The 16,415-nt window shown below is 38.6% G+C and overlaps 1 protein-coding gene and 1 pseudogene across 1 annotated transcript in view; both read left to right on the top strand.

Moving 5' to 3' along the window:
- LOC100769167 (vomeronasal type-2 receptor 116-like) overlaps positions 1–12,733 on the top strand; it is a 29,339-nt gene extending 16,606 nt beyond the window's left edge. The window contains exons 4-5 of the mRNA XM_035444156.1: positions 659–782; positions 11,811–12,733. Coding sequence (XP_035300047.1) covers positions 659–782; positions 11,811–12,733 — 1,047 coding nt within the window. The remainder of the gene's footprint in view (positions 1–658; positions 783–11,810) is intronic.
- Positions 12,734–15,830: 3,097 nt separating this feature from the next.
- On the top strand, positions 15,831–15,962 carry LOC113835683 (annotated as a pseudogene).
- Positions 15,963–16,415: the final 453 nt, after the last annotated feature.

Raw genomic sequence — 16,415 nt, 5'->3', positions numbered from 1 at the left:
AGTATTAACAAGCTGAGTTTGTGTTAGAAGTATACTGCCTAATATGATTACTAAGGAGCCAATTGATAAATTCCTAAAAGATGACATCACAAACATTTGGAAGAAAAAGCAGGGCACTATTCTGAGCATGGGGAGTCAAAGGTGAAACTAACAGTAATGAACCATAATTCAGTGTCTACAGAAAATCTACATGTGATGGAGTCAAGAGTAGATGTGACTATCCACAATTTCCAAACCCTCTTCCAAGGAAAGTGAATCAGAGTGAATGGTTGTGTCTACAGGCTGGGGAAGGTAAACATAGAAACAGATAAGCTAGAGTGACTTGGTTTCTGCCTCACTTCAACTGTTCCACAATTCATACGAGGAAGGAGTTCTGGCTTGCTGTTTCACAGGAGGGAATATTCAGTTGTTAAAGACATTTTACAAAGCTAACAGAGGTTAAGCACAGTTTCCTCACCATAAAGACACTTTGAAATTTTAGTTTAGTATCTGGAAGTGTGCAAACTTCAACTCTACACTCCATATAGAGAATTCACAGTGCCACATAACTGTATACAACTTCGATAGTCTACGTGAAGTTTAAATTGTTTAGCTTAAAAACATTCAAGCCTGTGACTGATGTGCAAATTTATGAAGAGTTTTTCTGTGTGTCCCTCAGAATCCTCTGTCTGTATGTACAGAGAGCTGTGGTCCAGGTTTCTGGAAACTTACAGAAGAAGGAAGACCTGCCTGCTGTTTTTCTTGTGTGTTTTGTCCAGAGAGGCACATTTCCAACCAGACAGGTAGAAAACTAATACATTTCCCCAAACTGTTTGTAAATGTAGAAGGATAAAGCTAAGAAGTGACCATTGTGTTGGGATGCAGCATTGTTCTCCATGTCTCTTCCACTCATCCCTATATCCATTCATTAGTAATCACTGCAGATGCCCACATGATGTATGAACATTTGATTGGAAGCCTCATGTGATTGTGTCACCTACATCACTACTTCCTTAAAACTGCCTTTCATTGAATGACACTATCACCACAGCTTTGGAGTGATCATGCTGCCCAGGGAAAGTGTGGTGTGCCAATGGACAGGCTGCCTGTGTATTCCTTGAATAAATGAATCCAATTTTTTCTTTCTTAAAAATAAACTCAGGACAAGTACATGTAGAGCTGTTTCCTAAATGTATCACACATAGAATCTAGATTACAACATTTATAGTTACCAATTGGAATATCATACCTAGTATGAAATACAAGTCTTCATAAAAGAAGGTGCAACTGCCTGTAGATCTAGGTCTAGGCTTGCAGTCAGCCCTGATGGCATATTAAAGTTAATATCATATGGACTTAACATATGGCATTTAAGAATATATACACAAAAAACATTCAACAATTAATGAAAAAGAGGAATACATTTTACTGAAAACAAGACCAAATGGGTCCAGGAACATAATTAGAGACAGTAATAAGAAGAGATAATAAGATTATTATATGGAGTATTAAATTATACTTGCAGCTTTCAAAACACTTTTTATGTTATTAAAATTATAATTAAAATTTATTAAAACTGTTTTTCATTGTTAGTATTTGGATTATGATATGAGGTAGGGATTTTCTTTTCTGATCTTCTGTATTGGTGTACTCTGCGCTTCTTCTATAAGTCTGGATGCATCTTACTTAGTTTCAAGAACTCTTTTCTATGAAACTGACCTTGTTGAACAACTGGTCTAAGGTGTTGACCTGGAATTCTCATCCCTCATCTATGCCAATAATTTAAAGTTCTGGTTTTCTCAAAGTCCCCAACATTTCCTTTCCTGTTTTAATTTTCTATGGTTCCTTTTTATTCTCTATTTTATCTTTGAGTGCAAATTTTCTGCCTTCTATATGATTCATTTGACTTGTAAGGCTTTCCTTTTCTAGCTGTACTGTTTGTCTTTTCAATTCTGTTTTCATTTTACCTTGAGTCTTCTTCACTCTTACTATTTCCTTATTGAATTCCATGAACAAGTTGGATGGTCTGTGTCATTTATTTCAGTCTTACATTTGTGTTCACTTGTTCATCACCAAGGTATTTATTCTCCTTGTGTTATTTCTTCTTAGTTTCATTGAACTGTTTGTGTGTTCTTTAAACCCTTATAAATTACTCTATGAAGTGAATATACACTTTTATATTCTGTGTCCTGAATTTTATTTGGTAATTCCCATTTGAAAACATTTCTTCCAGACTGGTAGGTATTGGATATAATATACTGGCTAGATCTTTCCTATCGATGATATCTTTTGTTGATATATTGAGCATTTGAATTTATTGTAACTTCTAATACTCATACACAATGCATATTTGGACAAAAGAAAGTATTACACACTTGACAAGCCTAGAGGTTTACATAGCCTAGGTGTAATTAAATCAATTGTTCAGAAGGGTCTGGGATGGCAGACAGCACATAGGCACTTTAGAGTCTTGTGCTATTGTAGATCAATTGTTTGGCATAACTGAACAGGGTCCGGAATTTGAGAGAGGACACACTACTGCATATTTCAATATAGAGGATAAACAGTCATCGACCAAAGAAAATCTCAAATCCAACATGTCCCTAACATAAAATATCCATGAAATATGGAACACCATGAAAATACAAAAACTAAGAATAGTAGGTATAGAAGAAGGAGAAGAAATTCAGCTCAAAGTTACACAAAAAATTTCAACAAAATTATAGAAGAAAACTTCCCCAACCTACAGAAGGATATGCCTATGAAAGTACAAGAAGCTTACAGAACACCAAATAGATTGGACCACAAAAAGAAGTCCCCTCACCACATAATAATCAAAATACCAAGCTTACAGAATAAAGAAAGGATATTAAGAGCAGCAAAGGAAACAGCCAAGTAACATATAAAGGCAGACCTATCTGAATTACATCAGACTGATCAATTGAAACTTTGAAAGCCAGAAGTTCCTTGATAGTTATTCTACAGACACTAAGGGAACATATGTGCAAGCCCAGACTACTGTATCCAGCAAAGCTTTCAATCAATATCAATGGCAAAAACAAGAATTTCCATGACAAAACCAGATTTAAGCAATACATATCCACAAATCCAGCCCTACAGAAATTACTGGAAGGAAAACTCCAACACAACAAAAATAACTACGAAGAAGGTAAAGTTATACAATGGAAAAAGGAAAACATCTTCAACAAATGGTGTTGGTAAACTGAATTCTGACATGTAGAAGATTGCAGATAGAGCCACATCTATCATCAGGCACAAACCTTAAATCCCAATGGATCAAAGATCTCAACATAAATTCAACCACACTGAACCTCCTAGAAGAGAATGTAGGTGGTACCCATGAACAAATTGGTAAGGAGATTGTTTTCTGAACATAACACCAGTAGCACAAACATTGAGATCGACACTTAAAAACTGGGACCTCTGGAAACTGAGAAGCTTCTGTAAGGCAAAGGACACAGTCAGAAAGACACAATACCAGCCCACAGAATGGGAAAAGATATTCACCAACACCACATCTGACAGAGGGCCGATCAACAAAACATACAAGGAACACAAGAAGCTAGCCTCCAAAACACCAAATAATGCAATTTAGAAGTGGAGTGCAGAACTAAATAGAGAATTTTCAACAAAGGAATATTAAATGGCTGAAAGACACTTGAGAATGTACTCAACATCCTTAGCTGTCAGGGAAATGCAGCTCAAAACGACTCTGAGATAGCATCTTATTCCCATCAGAATGGCTAAAACCAATAACACCGATGACATTCTATGCTGGAGAAGATGTGGAGAAAGTGGGACACACCTCCATTGCTGGTGGGAGTGCAAACTTGGAAGACCACTTTGGAATTCAGTATGGCAGTTTCTCTGGAAAATGGGAATCAGCCTATCTCAAGATTCAGCAATTCCTCTCCTGGGCATATACCCAAAGAATGTACATTCACACAATAAGAACATATGTTGAATTATGTTCATAGCAGCATTATTTGTAATAGCCAGAACCTGGAAGCAACCTAGATGCCCCTCAAGTGAAGAATGGATAGAGAAATGTGTTACATTTACACAATGGAGTACAACTCAGCAGAAAAAAAACGATGGAATATTGAAATTTTCAGGTAAATGGATGGAACTAGAAGAAATCATTCTGAGTGAGGTAACCCAGTCACAAAAGATAAACATGGTATGTACTCACTCATATATGATTTTTAGACATACACCAAAGGATTATCAGTCTACAATCCACACTGCCAGAGGAGCTAGGAAACAAGGAGGACACCAAGAGAAGATTTCATAGTCCCTCAAAGAAAGGGAGGGGGACACGAACCCCTAAACAAAGTGGGAGCATGGAGCATGGGTGGAGAGGAAGGAAGTGGCAAGGGAAGAAGGGGGGAACAAGAGGACTGAGACAGGGGTGAGAAGAGGAGGACATGAAAGGAGATGCCATGATAGCAGAAGACAGTACAGGTTGGAGAGAGGTCTGGCACAGGGAAAATGTTAGGGGATCCACAGGGATGACCCCCAATAAGAATCCAAGCAGTGGTAGAGAAAATGCCATTGATGCCCTTCCCCTATAATGAGATTGATGTCTACCTTGGTACCATTCCTAGTGCCTTCATCCTGTAGCTGTTCAAAGCAGAAATAGGCACCCACAACTAAACACTGGACCATATACTGGAATTAATTTGTGGAGAGGGAGGTGGGATGGGCAAAAGAGCCAAGATGGGGCTGGAGAGACCTGCAGAATCAGTGGACCTGACATAGTGAGAGCATGGAGACCCTAGTCATAAAGCTTGAGGAAACAGCATTGGACTGAAACAAGCATTCTGAATGTGGGTGCCAGCTAGGAGACCAAGGCAGTCTATGAGACCTCTAACAGTGGAGCCAGTCTTCAACCCTAGAGCACAAATGGACTTTGGGAGCCCATTTCCTATGGAGAGATACAGTTGCAGCCCAGATACAGCAAGGAAGGCCTGGGCCCTTCCCCAAACCATATAACAGACTTTGAAGGTCCCAGATGGAGGGCCTCACTGTCCGTGGGGAGAAGTCGGTGGATGGGTAGGGAGGCTCCTGGGGAACATGGGAGGATTGGAGGGTGAGGGAATGGGGGGATGGATATATAAATATGAGAGGTAATTAAAGAATTTAAATAAAAAAGAAACATGTAAAAATGAACTATATGGAATAAAAAAGAATATTCTGAAGCTGGGATTACAACATTTATAAAAGGTAAAAGAGTAGTAATCAGTGTGTGGTTAAATATTTGAAGTCCACCAATACCTGAGATCTTGGGCAGCTGAAGGCTGCTGGGGTAGAGGGAATGTTATTTCTCCTCTGTCTCCTGATAGCTTTGCCAAGGTACAGCACATTTCCCTATACACACATGCACATAGGCAATTGCAATTGGAATTAATGATTATGAAAAGAGAAAAATCAATGCAAAGGGAAAATTATTGTAGGGCAGTCAGGCAAGTATTGGAAGTAGTGTGACTACAACTTATTGTACAGACATTATTAGATGTACAAATGTTGAATAAAAAATAAACACAAGTCTCTTAAAAATAAAACATTTTGGGATAACTTCAATGAAACTTGTGACAGTGTTATACAGTAAATAGTTTCAGCTATTGGTAAAGATGGAATGATCACCCTTGCTCATGGATCTGTATAATTAATATGAAAAATTGGACCATACCCCCAAAAGAAATATACAGACATATTGTATTCCCCATCACAATGCCAGCACTATTTTCCACTTAATTATAAAAACTTTAACTTCATATACAATATGAAAAGGAAAAAAGTTTATTTTTAGGGTGTTTATATTGTTTAGAGCTGAATCAATCCTGAACAATTACAATGTTCTGAAAGTAACATCATGCAAAATTTCAAGATTTACTATAAAACAATAGTCCCAAAACAGCATGGTATTGGCATAAAAACAGACACATTGGTCAATGGAATTGAATTGAAGACCTAGACATATATCAACCCACATATGAACACTTCATTTTTTATAAATAATCCAGAAATACACACTGGAACAAGTGGTGCTGGTCTATTTGGATGTCTGTATGTAAAGAATGCAAATAGACATATATTAATTATCCTGTACAAAACCCAACTTCAAACGGGTCAATGACCTCAATATAAGACAAGATATACTGAATCTCAGAGAGAAGAAAGTGGAGAGTAGAATTGAACTCATTTTCACAGTCAAAGACCTTAATAGATGTTCACAAAGAACATCAATTAATAAGTGGTTCCACATGAGGCCAAAGAAGTTCTGTACCACAAATACACCAGAATCTGTGCCAAGTGGTAGCCTGTTTAGTGGGAAAATGTTTTTAAGAATAGTAATCTGATAGATGGCTAATATATACAATGTGTAAAGAACTCAAAAGAAAAGTTAACATCAAGAAAACAAATAAGACAAAATGGCATTTTCAAAAATTGTTCAACATCTTTAGTCATCAGAAAATGCAAATCAAAACTACATTGAGATTTCATCTTACACCAGTCAGAATGGCCAAGTCAGTAAATAAAAGGGCAGTACTTAATTAATGGCAAACATATGAGGAAAAGGAAACCATTTTCCATTGCTGGTGGGAGTGCAAACATGTACAGACACTATGGAAATCATGGTGTCTGTTTCTCATGAAGCTGGGAATAGATCTACCTCATGATCCAGCTACAAAACTCTTTGGTTGTATCAAAAAGACTCTAAATCCTATTAAAGAGAAGCTTAACCATGTTCACAGATGTAGATATTGAATTCAGATATAGCCCCTGCTAGCACTGTGAGGACTCCCGAAAGAAGACCAATCTACACCTAAGTAACAAAGGTGCACAACACCTCAGTTAGTCTCATGAAATCTCCCTGCTTGGTGGTTCAGTCTCTTTGAGACCTTATTATCTCAGGTTAGTTGGTTCTGTGGGTTTAATTTTGGTACTCTTGACACCAGTGTCTCCTACAATCTTTCCTAACCCTCTTCATAAGGGACTCCCCAAGATCTGCCTAATACTTGGTTGTTGGTCTCCAAATCTGTTTCCCTCTGTTTCTGGGTAAAGCCTCTCTAGTGACTGTGGTATCAATTTCTCTGTATCTGTGGGTTATAGCATGGTTCTCCCTTACTTTAAGGCTGATTCTTTTTTATTTTGCAATGAGGAAAGGTAGTCATGTCATAATGGCCCTTACTTTTCTTTTTTCTCTAATTTTTATTTAATTTAGAAACGAAAGTGCTTTACAAGTCAATCCCAGTTCCCTCTCCCTCCCCTCCTCCCCTGCCCGCCCACAAACACCCTACATATCCCATACCCTTTCTGCTCCATACAAAGTTTTGAGTAGTTCCAAGGTCTGTAAAGAACTGTGATGGAATTTCGTTAAGAATTTCACTTAATCTGTAGATTTTTTTTGGAAAGATGGACATTTTACTATATTAACCCTGCCAATCTGTGAGCATGGGAGATCTATCCATCTAATGATATCTTCTCTGATTTCTCTCTTTAAAGACTTGAAGTACCTTAGTTCAGGTCTTTCACTTATTTAATTAGAGTTACCCCAAGAGATTTTATCTTATTTGCAGCTATAGTGCAGGGTATTGTTTCCCCGAATTGTTTCAAGCCTGTTTATCATTGTATCATTGTATATAAGAGGGCTAGTAATTTTATGAACTAATTTTATATTCAGCCACTTGGCTGAACTTGTATATCAGTTGTTGGAGTTCCCTGGTAGATTTTTGTGGCCCCTCATATGTACTATAATATCATCAAATAATGATGCATTTAATTCTTCCTTTCCAATTTGTATCCCCTGATGTCATTTAGTTGTCTTGGTGCTCTAGCTAGAACTTCAAGTACTCTACTGAATAGATATGAAGAGAGTGGACAGTCTTGTTTTGTCCCTGATTTTTGTGGAATTGCATTGAGCTGCTATTTAATTTAAATTGGACTATCAACTTGCTATATATTGACTTTTTTTGGTTTTTTGAGACAGGGGTTTTTTGGGGTTTTTTGTTTGTTTGTTTGTTTGTTTGTTTTGGTTTTCCAAAACAGTGTTTCTCTGTATAGCTTTGGAGCCTATCCCGGCCATCGATCTGTATACCAGGCTGGCCTCGAACTCACAGAGATCTGCCTGCCTCTGCCTCCCAAGTGCTGGATTAAAGGTGTGCACCACCAACGGCCAGCTATATAATGAATTTATTATGTTTAGGTCTGTTCCTTTTATCCCTGATCTCTTCCAGACTTTTATAATCAAGGGCTGCTGGATTTTGTCAAAGGCTTTCTCAGCATATGATAAGATAATCACTTGTTTTTTCTTTCTGTTTTTGTTAATATGGTGGATTACAATGACAGAATTTTTTAATGTGGAACCATCTCTGATTCTCTGATGAAACCTACTTGATGATGGTGATGATCTCTTTACTGTGTTCTTAGATTCAATTTTCAAGTATATTAATGCTTCAAAGTGCCTAAGTGAAAATGGTCTAGAATTCTCGTTCTTTTTGAGTCTTTGTGCATTTTGGGTGTCAGGGTGACTGGACTCATAGAATGAATTTGGCAATGATTGTTCTGTTTCAATTTTGCAGAATAAATTGAGGCATTTTGGTATTAGCTCTTCTTTGAAGGTCTAGTGGCCTTTGGCTCTTTTAATGACTGCTTGGATATTCTTGGGTTTTATAGGTCTATTTAAATTGTTTACCTGATCTTGATTTAAAATTAGTAAGTGATATCTATTGAGAAAATTGTCCATCTCTTCCAATTTTGTTGAGTAAAGTTTTTGAAGTATGACCTAATGATTGTTTGAGTTTCCTCAGTGTCTGTTGTCATTTCCTTCTTTTGGTTTCTGATTTTGTTAATTTGGATATTCTCTCTTTGCCTTTTGGTTATTTTGCATAAGGGCTTCTCTATCTTGTTGATTTTCTCAAAGAACCAACTCTTTGTTTCCTTGATTCTTTGTATTGTTCTCTTTGTTTCTATTTTATTGAATTCAGCTCTCAGCTTAATTATTTTATAACATCTTCTCCTCTTCTGTGTGCATGCTTCTTTATATTTAATAACTTTCAAGTGTGCCTTTAAGTCTCTGGGATGAGGATTCTGTAATTTTCTATTACAGGCTTTTAGTGCTATGAATTTTCCATTTAGCACCACTTTCTGTGTCCCATCAGCTGTCCTATGTTGTTTGTTCATTTTCATTGTGTTCTAGGAAGACTTTTTTTCTTTCTAATTTCTTCTTTGACCCATTTGTCAATCAGTTGAGATTGATTCAGTCTTCATGAGTTTGTAGGCGTTCTGTTGTTTCTATTGTTGTTGCATTCCAACTGTAACCAATGGGATCTGATAGGACACAGTGGGTTATTTCTAATATTTTTTATCTTTGGATTCCTTCTTCGTGAAGGTTGCATGAGATGCTGAGAAGATGGCATATCATTTTGTTTGCATAAACAGTTCTGTAGATGTCTGTTAGGTCCATTTGAGTCATAAGACCTATTAATTCCATTATTTTTCTGCTTAGTTTCTCTCTGGGTGCTCTATCCATTCCTGAGGGTGGGTTGTTGATGTTTCCCAATATTAATGTGTGGGGTTTGATGTGTGGTTTAAGTTTTAGTGATGTTTCTTTCATAAATGTCGGTGCCTTGCATTTGGGGCATAGATGTTTAGAACTGAAATGCCATCCTAGTGGGTATTTCCTTTAATAAATATGAAATCTCTTTCTTCATCTCTTTTTAATGACTTTGTTTTGAAGCCTATTCTGTTAGATATTAGAACAGCTACTTCAGCTTGCTAGTTGTGTCCATTTGATTGGAAAAACTTTCTCCAAACCTTTACTCTGAGATAATGCCCATCTTTGATGCTGAAGTGAGTTTCTTGTCTGCAGCATAAGGATAGATAGTGTTCTCATATCCATTTTGTTAGCCTATGTTTTTTTAATTAAGGAATTGAATCCATTGATATAAAGAGATATTAATGTCCAGTGATTATTAATTCTTGTTACTATGATAGTGGTAGTAGTAGTAGTAGTAGTGTGTGTGTGTGTGTGTGTGTGTGTGTGTGTGTGTGTGTGTGTGTGTCTGTCTGTCTGTCTGTCTGTCTGTCTGTCTGTCTGTCTGTCTGTATTCTTTGGATTTTGCTGGTGTGAGATTATATATTCTCTGTATTTTAATGGGTGTGGTTAACTTTATTAGGTTACTGTTTTCCTTCTAGTACCTTTTGTAGGCTGGAATTGTGGATAGATATTACTTAAATTTGATTTTGTCATGAATTATCTTGGTTTCTCCGTCTATGGTGATTGACAATTTTCCTGGGTATATTAGTCTGGAATAGCATATGTAGTCTCTTAGACTCTGCAAGACATTTGGCTATGATCTTATGTTTTTTTGAGTCTCCACTGAGAACTTAGGTTTAAATATTATATGTCTGCCTTTATATGTTACTAAGACTTTATCATTTGCAGCTTTTAGTAGTCTTTTCTTGTTCGCTAAGTTTAGTGTTTTAGGTATTACGTGACACAGAGACTTCTTTTCTGATCTAATCTATTTGGTGTTCTGTAAGCTTCTTGTACCTTAATAGGCATACCATCTTTAAGCCAGAGAAATTTTTTTGTTTGATTTTCTTTAAAGTGTTTCCATGATATTTATGCTGAGAATCTGCTCCTTCTTCTATTTCTATTACTCTTAGGTTGGTCTTTACATGATGTTAGAGATTAATTGAATGTTTTATGGTAGGAGTTTCTCAGCTTTAATATTTTTTTGCCTAATGACATTATTACTTTTCTATTGCATCCTCAATGCCTGGGATTACCTCTCCCATTCCTGTATTCTGTTAGTGGATGCTTGCATCTATACTTCCTGTTCTCTTACCCAGATTTGGTGTTTCCTGTATTTCCACAATTTGTGTTTTTATTGCTTCTGTTTTGATTTTCATGCCTTGAATAGTTTCCTTACCTGTTTGGTTTTTTTTTTCTTAGCTTTGTAGCATTCTTTGAGGGATTTGTTGATTTCCTCTAATTTTTTGATTAGCTTTGCATAAATTACTCTGAGAGAGTTTTTCACTTCCTCCTTAAGGACACTTCTCATGTTCCATAAAGTTGATTTTGAGGTCATTTTCTTGTGCTTTTACTGACTTGTAATATTCAGGTATTGTTGTCTTAAGATAGATGGCTTTTGTGGTGTTGCATTGCCCTAGCTGTTGTTAATTGTATTTCTCACCCTGCGATTTAGGCATATTGGGTTGGGATGATTAGTTTTAGTCCCTGATTTCTGTATGGGTGTTGTTTTCTTTCTTTGCTCTTTCTAGTATTTTTTCCTGGTTTTCTAGTAGCTGGCACAACCTCAGTTCCACTTGGGAATCTATTCACGTTGACCCTTCCGTGGTTATCTTGCCCTTTCTTGTAGTTTGGGGACTGTACACTTCTGTCTGTCCAAGTGGAGAGTTGACTCTCTGATGGTTATCTTGGCCTTTGTTGTAGTTGGGGCTCTGTAGACTTCTGAGTGGTTTGTCCTCCACCTAAGCAGCTGGAGTCTGACCAAGCTGGTTTGGATTAACTTTAGAATTCTTTAAAGGATAACTGGACAGTTTTACATCATCTGAAGAAGTTGATTACTATGAAAATCATTTGTCCAGAAAACAGTTATAATCTTGCCATTACATGGAATATCCTGATGTAGACATCACAGAAAAGAGGGATTTCTAAATAGATGGTTACCTTGGCACTATAGTAAAGTAGAATGTGCCAGGATGCACAAAACATCAGTGGAAGACACTGATGAGTAGATACTTGTAGCAGCTGAAATGTGGGTTCATTTCTCCTATAGATCAGCAAGAGTGTATCCCTTGTCCAATTCAAGAGTACCCAAACCCTGAGAGAAACAACTGCCTTCCCAAGTCAATGACATTCCTATCTTTGGAAGATTCTCTGGGCATGGCTCTGGTCTGCATAGCCCTCTGCTTCTCTGTCAGCACAGCTGTAGTTTTGGGGATCTTCCTCAAACATCAAGACTCGCCCATCATTAAAGCCAATAACCGGACACTCAGCTTCATCCTGCTCATCTCCCTCCTCCTCTGCTTCCTGTGTTCCCTTCTCTTCATTGGCCAGCCAAGCACAGCCTCCTGCATATTACAACAAATTACATTTGCACTTGTGTTCACTCTGGTTCTTTCCACTGTTTTGGCCAAAACTATAACTGTAGTTCTGGCCTTTAGAGTTGTAACACTAGGAAGAGCAATGAGAAGACTGTTTGTCTCGGGCATCTATAACTCTGTCATCCCCATCTGTTTCCTGATGCAGCTTATTCTCCTGGGAGTCTGGATGGGAACCTCACCTCCCTATATTCAAGCAGATGCACATTCTGAACATAGTTACATCATCATTTTGTGCAACAAGGGCTCAGTCACTGCTTTCTACTGTGTGCTGGCATACTTGGGGATCCTGGCCCTAGGAAGCTTCACTTTGGCTTTCCTGGCTAGGAACCTGCCTGACACATTCAATGAATCCAAGTTCCTGACATTCAGCATGCTGGTGTTCTGCAGTGTCTGGGTCACCTTCCTCCCAGTCTACCACAGCATCAAAAACAAGGCCATGGTGGCTGTGGAGGTCTTCTCCATCTTGGCCTCCAGTGCAGGACTGCTAGGGTGCATCTTTATCCCAAAGTGCTACATTATTCTCCTAAGACCTGACAAGAACTCTTTGAAATGCTTCAAAAATAAAACAAAATATAGACACAACAGATTATTTTGATGAATTAACTATCTCTCATAAAATCCATTAGTAAAGTGAAATTAGTTACCTATTTTATAGCAAGTTTTTTCTGAAATGTATATTTAAAAAAATAAAAGATTCCCCCCTTTGTGTCATATACAGTCTACCTCAGCATGTAAATAATTGCATTTTCCTCCTCTCCTCTACTCTCCTCTTCTCCTCCTTACATTCTGGCAGCTCCCTCTCACCTACTCTCATGCTCCCAATTAGCTCAGGACTTCCTGCCCCTTCCATTCCTGGGGTCCATACATTTATCCTTTAGATTCCTTTATATTTCCTAGTTATTTTTGGTGAAGAGGATTATAGGCTAGTAATCCTTTTCTCTATGTCTACAATTCATATATGAGTGAGTACATACCATATTTGTGTTTTTGTGACTGGGTTACCTCGCTCAGAATGGTTTCTTCTAGTTCCATCCATTTGCCTGAGAATTTCAAGATTCCATTGCATTTTTGTGCCACACTGATTTTTATCAATCAATGAAACAATGTATTATTCAGGCCAACTGTTCCTGTGGGTTTCTCCAACCTGGTACAGACCCCTTCGCTCTTCATTCCTCCCACTCTTCAACCAAATTCCCGATTTCAGCTCAGTGTATAGCTGTGGATGTCTGTCTCTGCTTCCATCAGCCACTGGGTGAGGCCTCTAGGATGGCATAAAGAGAATTCATCAATCTCATTTTAGGGGAAAGGCTTTTAGGTTATCCTCTCCACCATTGCCTGGATTGTCAGATTGTGTCATCGTCTCTGGAGATCTCCCTGGTTCGAGATCTCTTCTCGGACCTATAGTGGCTCCCTCTGATATGGTACCTCTCATCCTGCTCTCTCTCCTCTATTCTTCCCCCAACTCAATATTTCTGCCCCTCCATTTCCTCTACTCTACTCCTCTTCTCTTGCTCTTATTCTAGCAGCTCCCTCCCCCTAGCCTCAGGCTCCCAATTAGTTCAGGAGTTCATGCCACTGCCATGCCTGGGGACCATTTATCCTTTAGAATCCTTCATGTTTCCTAGTTTCTTTGGTGAAGAGGATTATAGGCTGGTAATCCTTTGCTCTATGTCTAAAATTCATGTATCAGTGAGTACATACCATATTTGTCTTTTTGTGACTGGGTTACCTCACTAAGGATGGTTTCTTCTAAATCCATCCATTTGCCCCCGAATTTCAAGATTCCATTGCTTTTTTCTGCTGAGTAGTACTCCATTGTATAAATGTACCACATTTTCTCAATCCATTCTTCAGTTGAGGGACATCTAGGTTGCTTCCAGGTTCTGTCTGGGAGGCCACTACAAGACTGATCCAGACCCCTGAACATGGATGTCAATAAGGAGGCCTCTGCACTCCAGGGAGCCTCTGGTGGTGGATTAGTGTTTTTCCCTGGTGCAAGAAGAACTTTGAGAGCCCATCCCTGGTGAAGGGTTACACTCTTGCCTTGGACACATGGGGAAGGGCCCAGGACCAACACAGTAAGATTTGGTGGACTTTGCAGAGCCCCTGTTGAGGGCCCTACCCTGCCTGGGGAGAGGTGGGTGGATGGGGTGGGGGGTAGGTTGGGGTGGGGAGGAAGGATTGGGGTGAGGGCAGGGAGAGGGAGAAGGGACTTACATGTGAAACAAGCTTGTTCCCTAACTAGAACTAATAAATAAATTTTAAAAACTATGTATTAATGTATTGCACTCCAATGTAAGAAATATAATACACATAATAATTTCCATAATTCTCAATGTTTTGTGGTTTACACTAGTTGCTGGGAGATGTCTTCACCTAATCTGTCTCTAGAGAAGAATGAGGCAACAATATGTGGTTATGTTCCAGATCTTCATGACTTATTCTATTCTAACTGAAGGAGCTATAGTTAAAATATGTTAGTTTCTTTCATAAAGCTAGATATTCTATGGAAAGTGATGCCATATAATAAGAGAAAAGCACTAGATAATTCTTCTGCAGTCTTTCTCTGCACTCAATATGTTGTAGCATTGTTATTGGAACAAAGAAAATCTATGTTGCCTTTAAAATCTATCATGAACTGAATAGTATTTCTTGCTTAGTTTCTTCACAAATGTTAGTACCTTTGGAGCCCATAGTACTTGAGCCATATTCCATCACACCATGGAGAGCGAAGAGAGAGAGAGAGAGAGAGAGAGAGAGAGAGAGAGAGAGAGAGAGAGAGACAGAGACAGAGACAGAGACAGAGACAGAGAGACATAGAGAGGGAGAAAGAGAGAGGCTAATCACACAGAAGACATTTCCTCATCTACAGTAAGATAGTGAGTTCCCTGATACTCTTTTTTTTCTATTTTTATTAGAAAGAAAATTATTTTACATATCAATTGCAGGTCCCTCTCCCTCCACTGCCCCCCCAAAACAGGCTACCTATCCCATACTCTTTCTGCTCCCCATTTAGGGTGAGACCTCCCATAGGGGGTCTTCAAAGTCTGTCATATTCTTTGGGATAGGGCCTAGGCTCACCCCCTTGTGTCTAGACACAAGGAATATTCCTCCAAGTGGGATGGGCTCCTAAAGTCCATTCCTATGGTCCCGAAATGTACTGATCCAATACAAGAGGTTCATAGATTTCCAAGGTCTCCTCACTGATACCCACATTCAGAGGGTCTAGATCAGTCCCATACTGGTTTCGCAGCTTTCAGTGTGGGGACCAAGAGTTTTCCCTTGATCAGGTCAGCTGTTTCTGTGGGTTTCACCAGCCTGGTAGGGACCATTTGGCTCATTAGTCCTCCTTCTCTGCATCTGGATTTCAGTTCAGTTCAAGGTTTAGATGTAGGTGTCTGCCTCTACTTCCACCAGCTTCTGGATGAAGGCTATACAATGGCATATGAATTAGTCATCAATCTCATTATCAGAAGAGGGCATTTAAGGTAGCCTCTCCTCTGTTGCTTAGATTGTTAGTTGGTGTCATCTATGTAGCTCTCCAGACATTTCCCTAGTGCCTGATTTCCCTTTGAACTTATAATGTCTCCCTCTATTATATTATCTCTATTTTACTCTCTTCTGTTCTTCCCCAAACTCAACCTCCCTGTCCCATCATGTCTTCCTCAGCCCTACTCTTCTCCCTTTCTCATTATCCTTCTCAGCGTTCTGGCTAAGATCAAGTATAGTATCTGTTCTTATCAGTTTACTATCTGATATATCCTCTATCCCTGATGCTCTTGTGTGAATAATGAACTCAATTCTTTTTAAGGTGATGACTCCAAATACCTATAAACTTGGAATCACCTAATTTTTTGCTTTGCTTCTTTAGATCACATATGGAACTTTTGATGCTGTGCTAAGTGACAAAGATACATTCCCATGCCTGTACCAGATGTCTCCTAAAGACACAGCTCTGACCCAAGGGGTGATCTATTTATTGCTGCACTTTGGCTGGAAGTGGGTGGGGCTCATTGTGGCTGATGACCTGAAAGGAAAGGAGTTTCTCTCTGACCTGAAAGCAGAGATTGCATCGGAAGATATCTGTGTGGCTTATACAGAAAAACTCCCAACTAATTGCAAAATTCAGTTAATGTCTGGATTTGGGTTGGTGAATTTGAAACAACATATGCAAGTAAATGTGTTTATATTCTGTGTTGATACAGATGACTTGCTGATTTGCTACCTGGACTATGAAATCATGTAGCAGAAGCAAGGTATGGATCATGGCAAAGCCA

Source organism: Cricetulus griseus, chromosome 4 (genome assembly GCF_003668045.3).
Source record: "Cricetulus griseus strain 17A/GY chromosome 4, alternate assembly CriGri-PICRH-1.0, whole genome shotgun sequence".
Lineage (NCBI taxonomy): Eukaryota > Metazoa > Chordata > Mammalia > Rodentia > Cricetidae > Cricetulus > Cricetulus griseus.
This window is presented reverse-complemented; position numbering and strand designations above follow the sequence as displayed.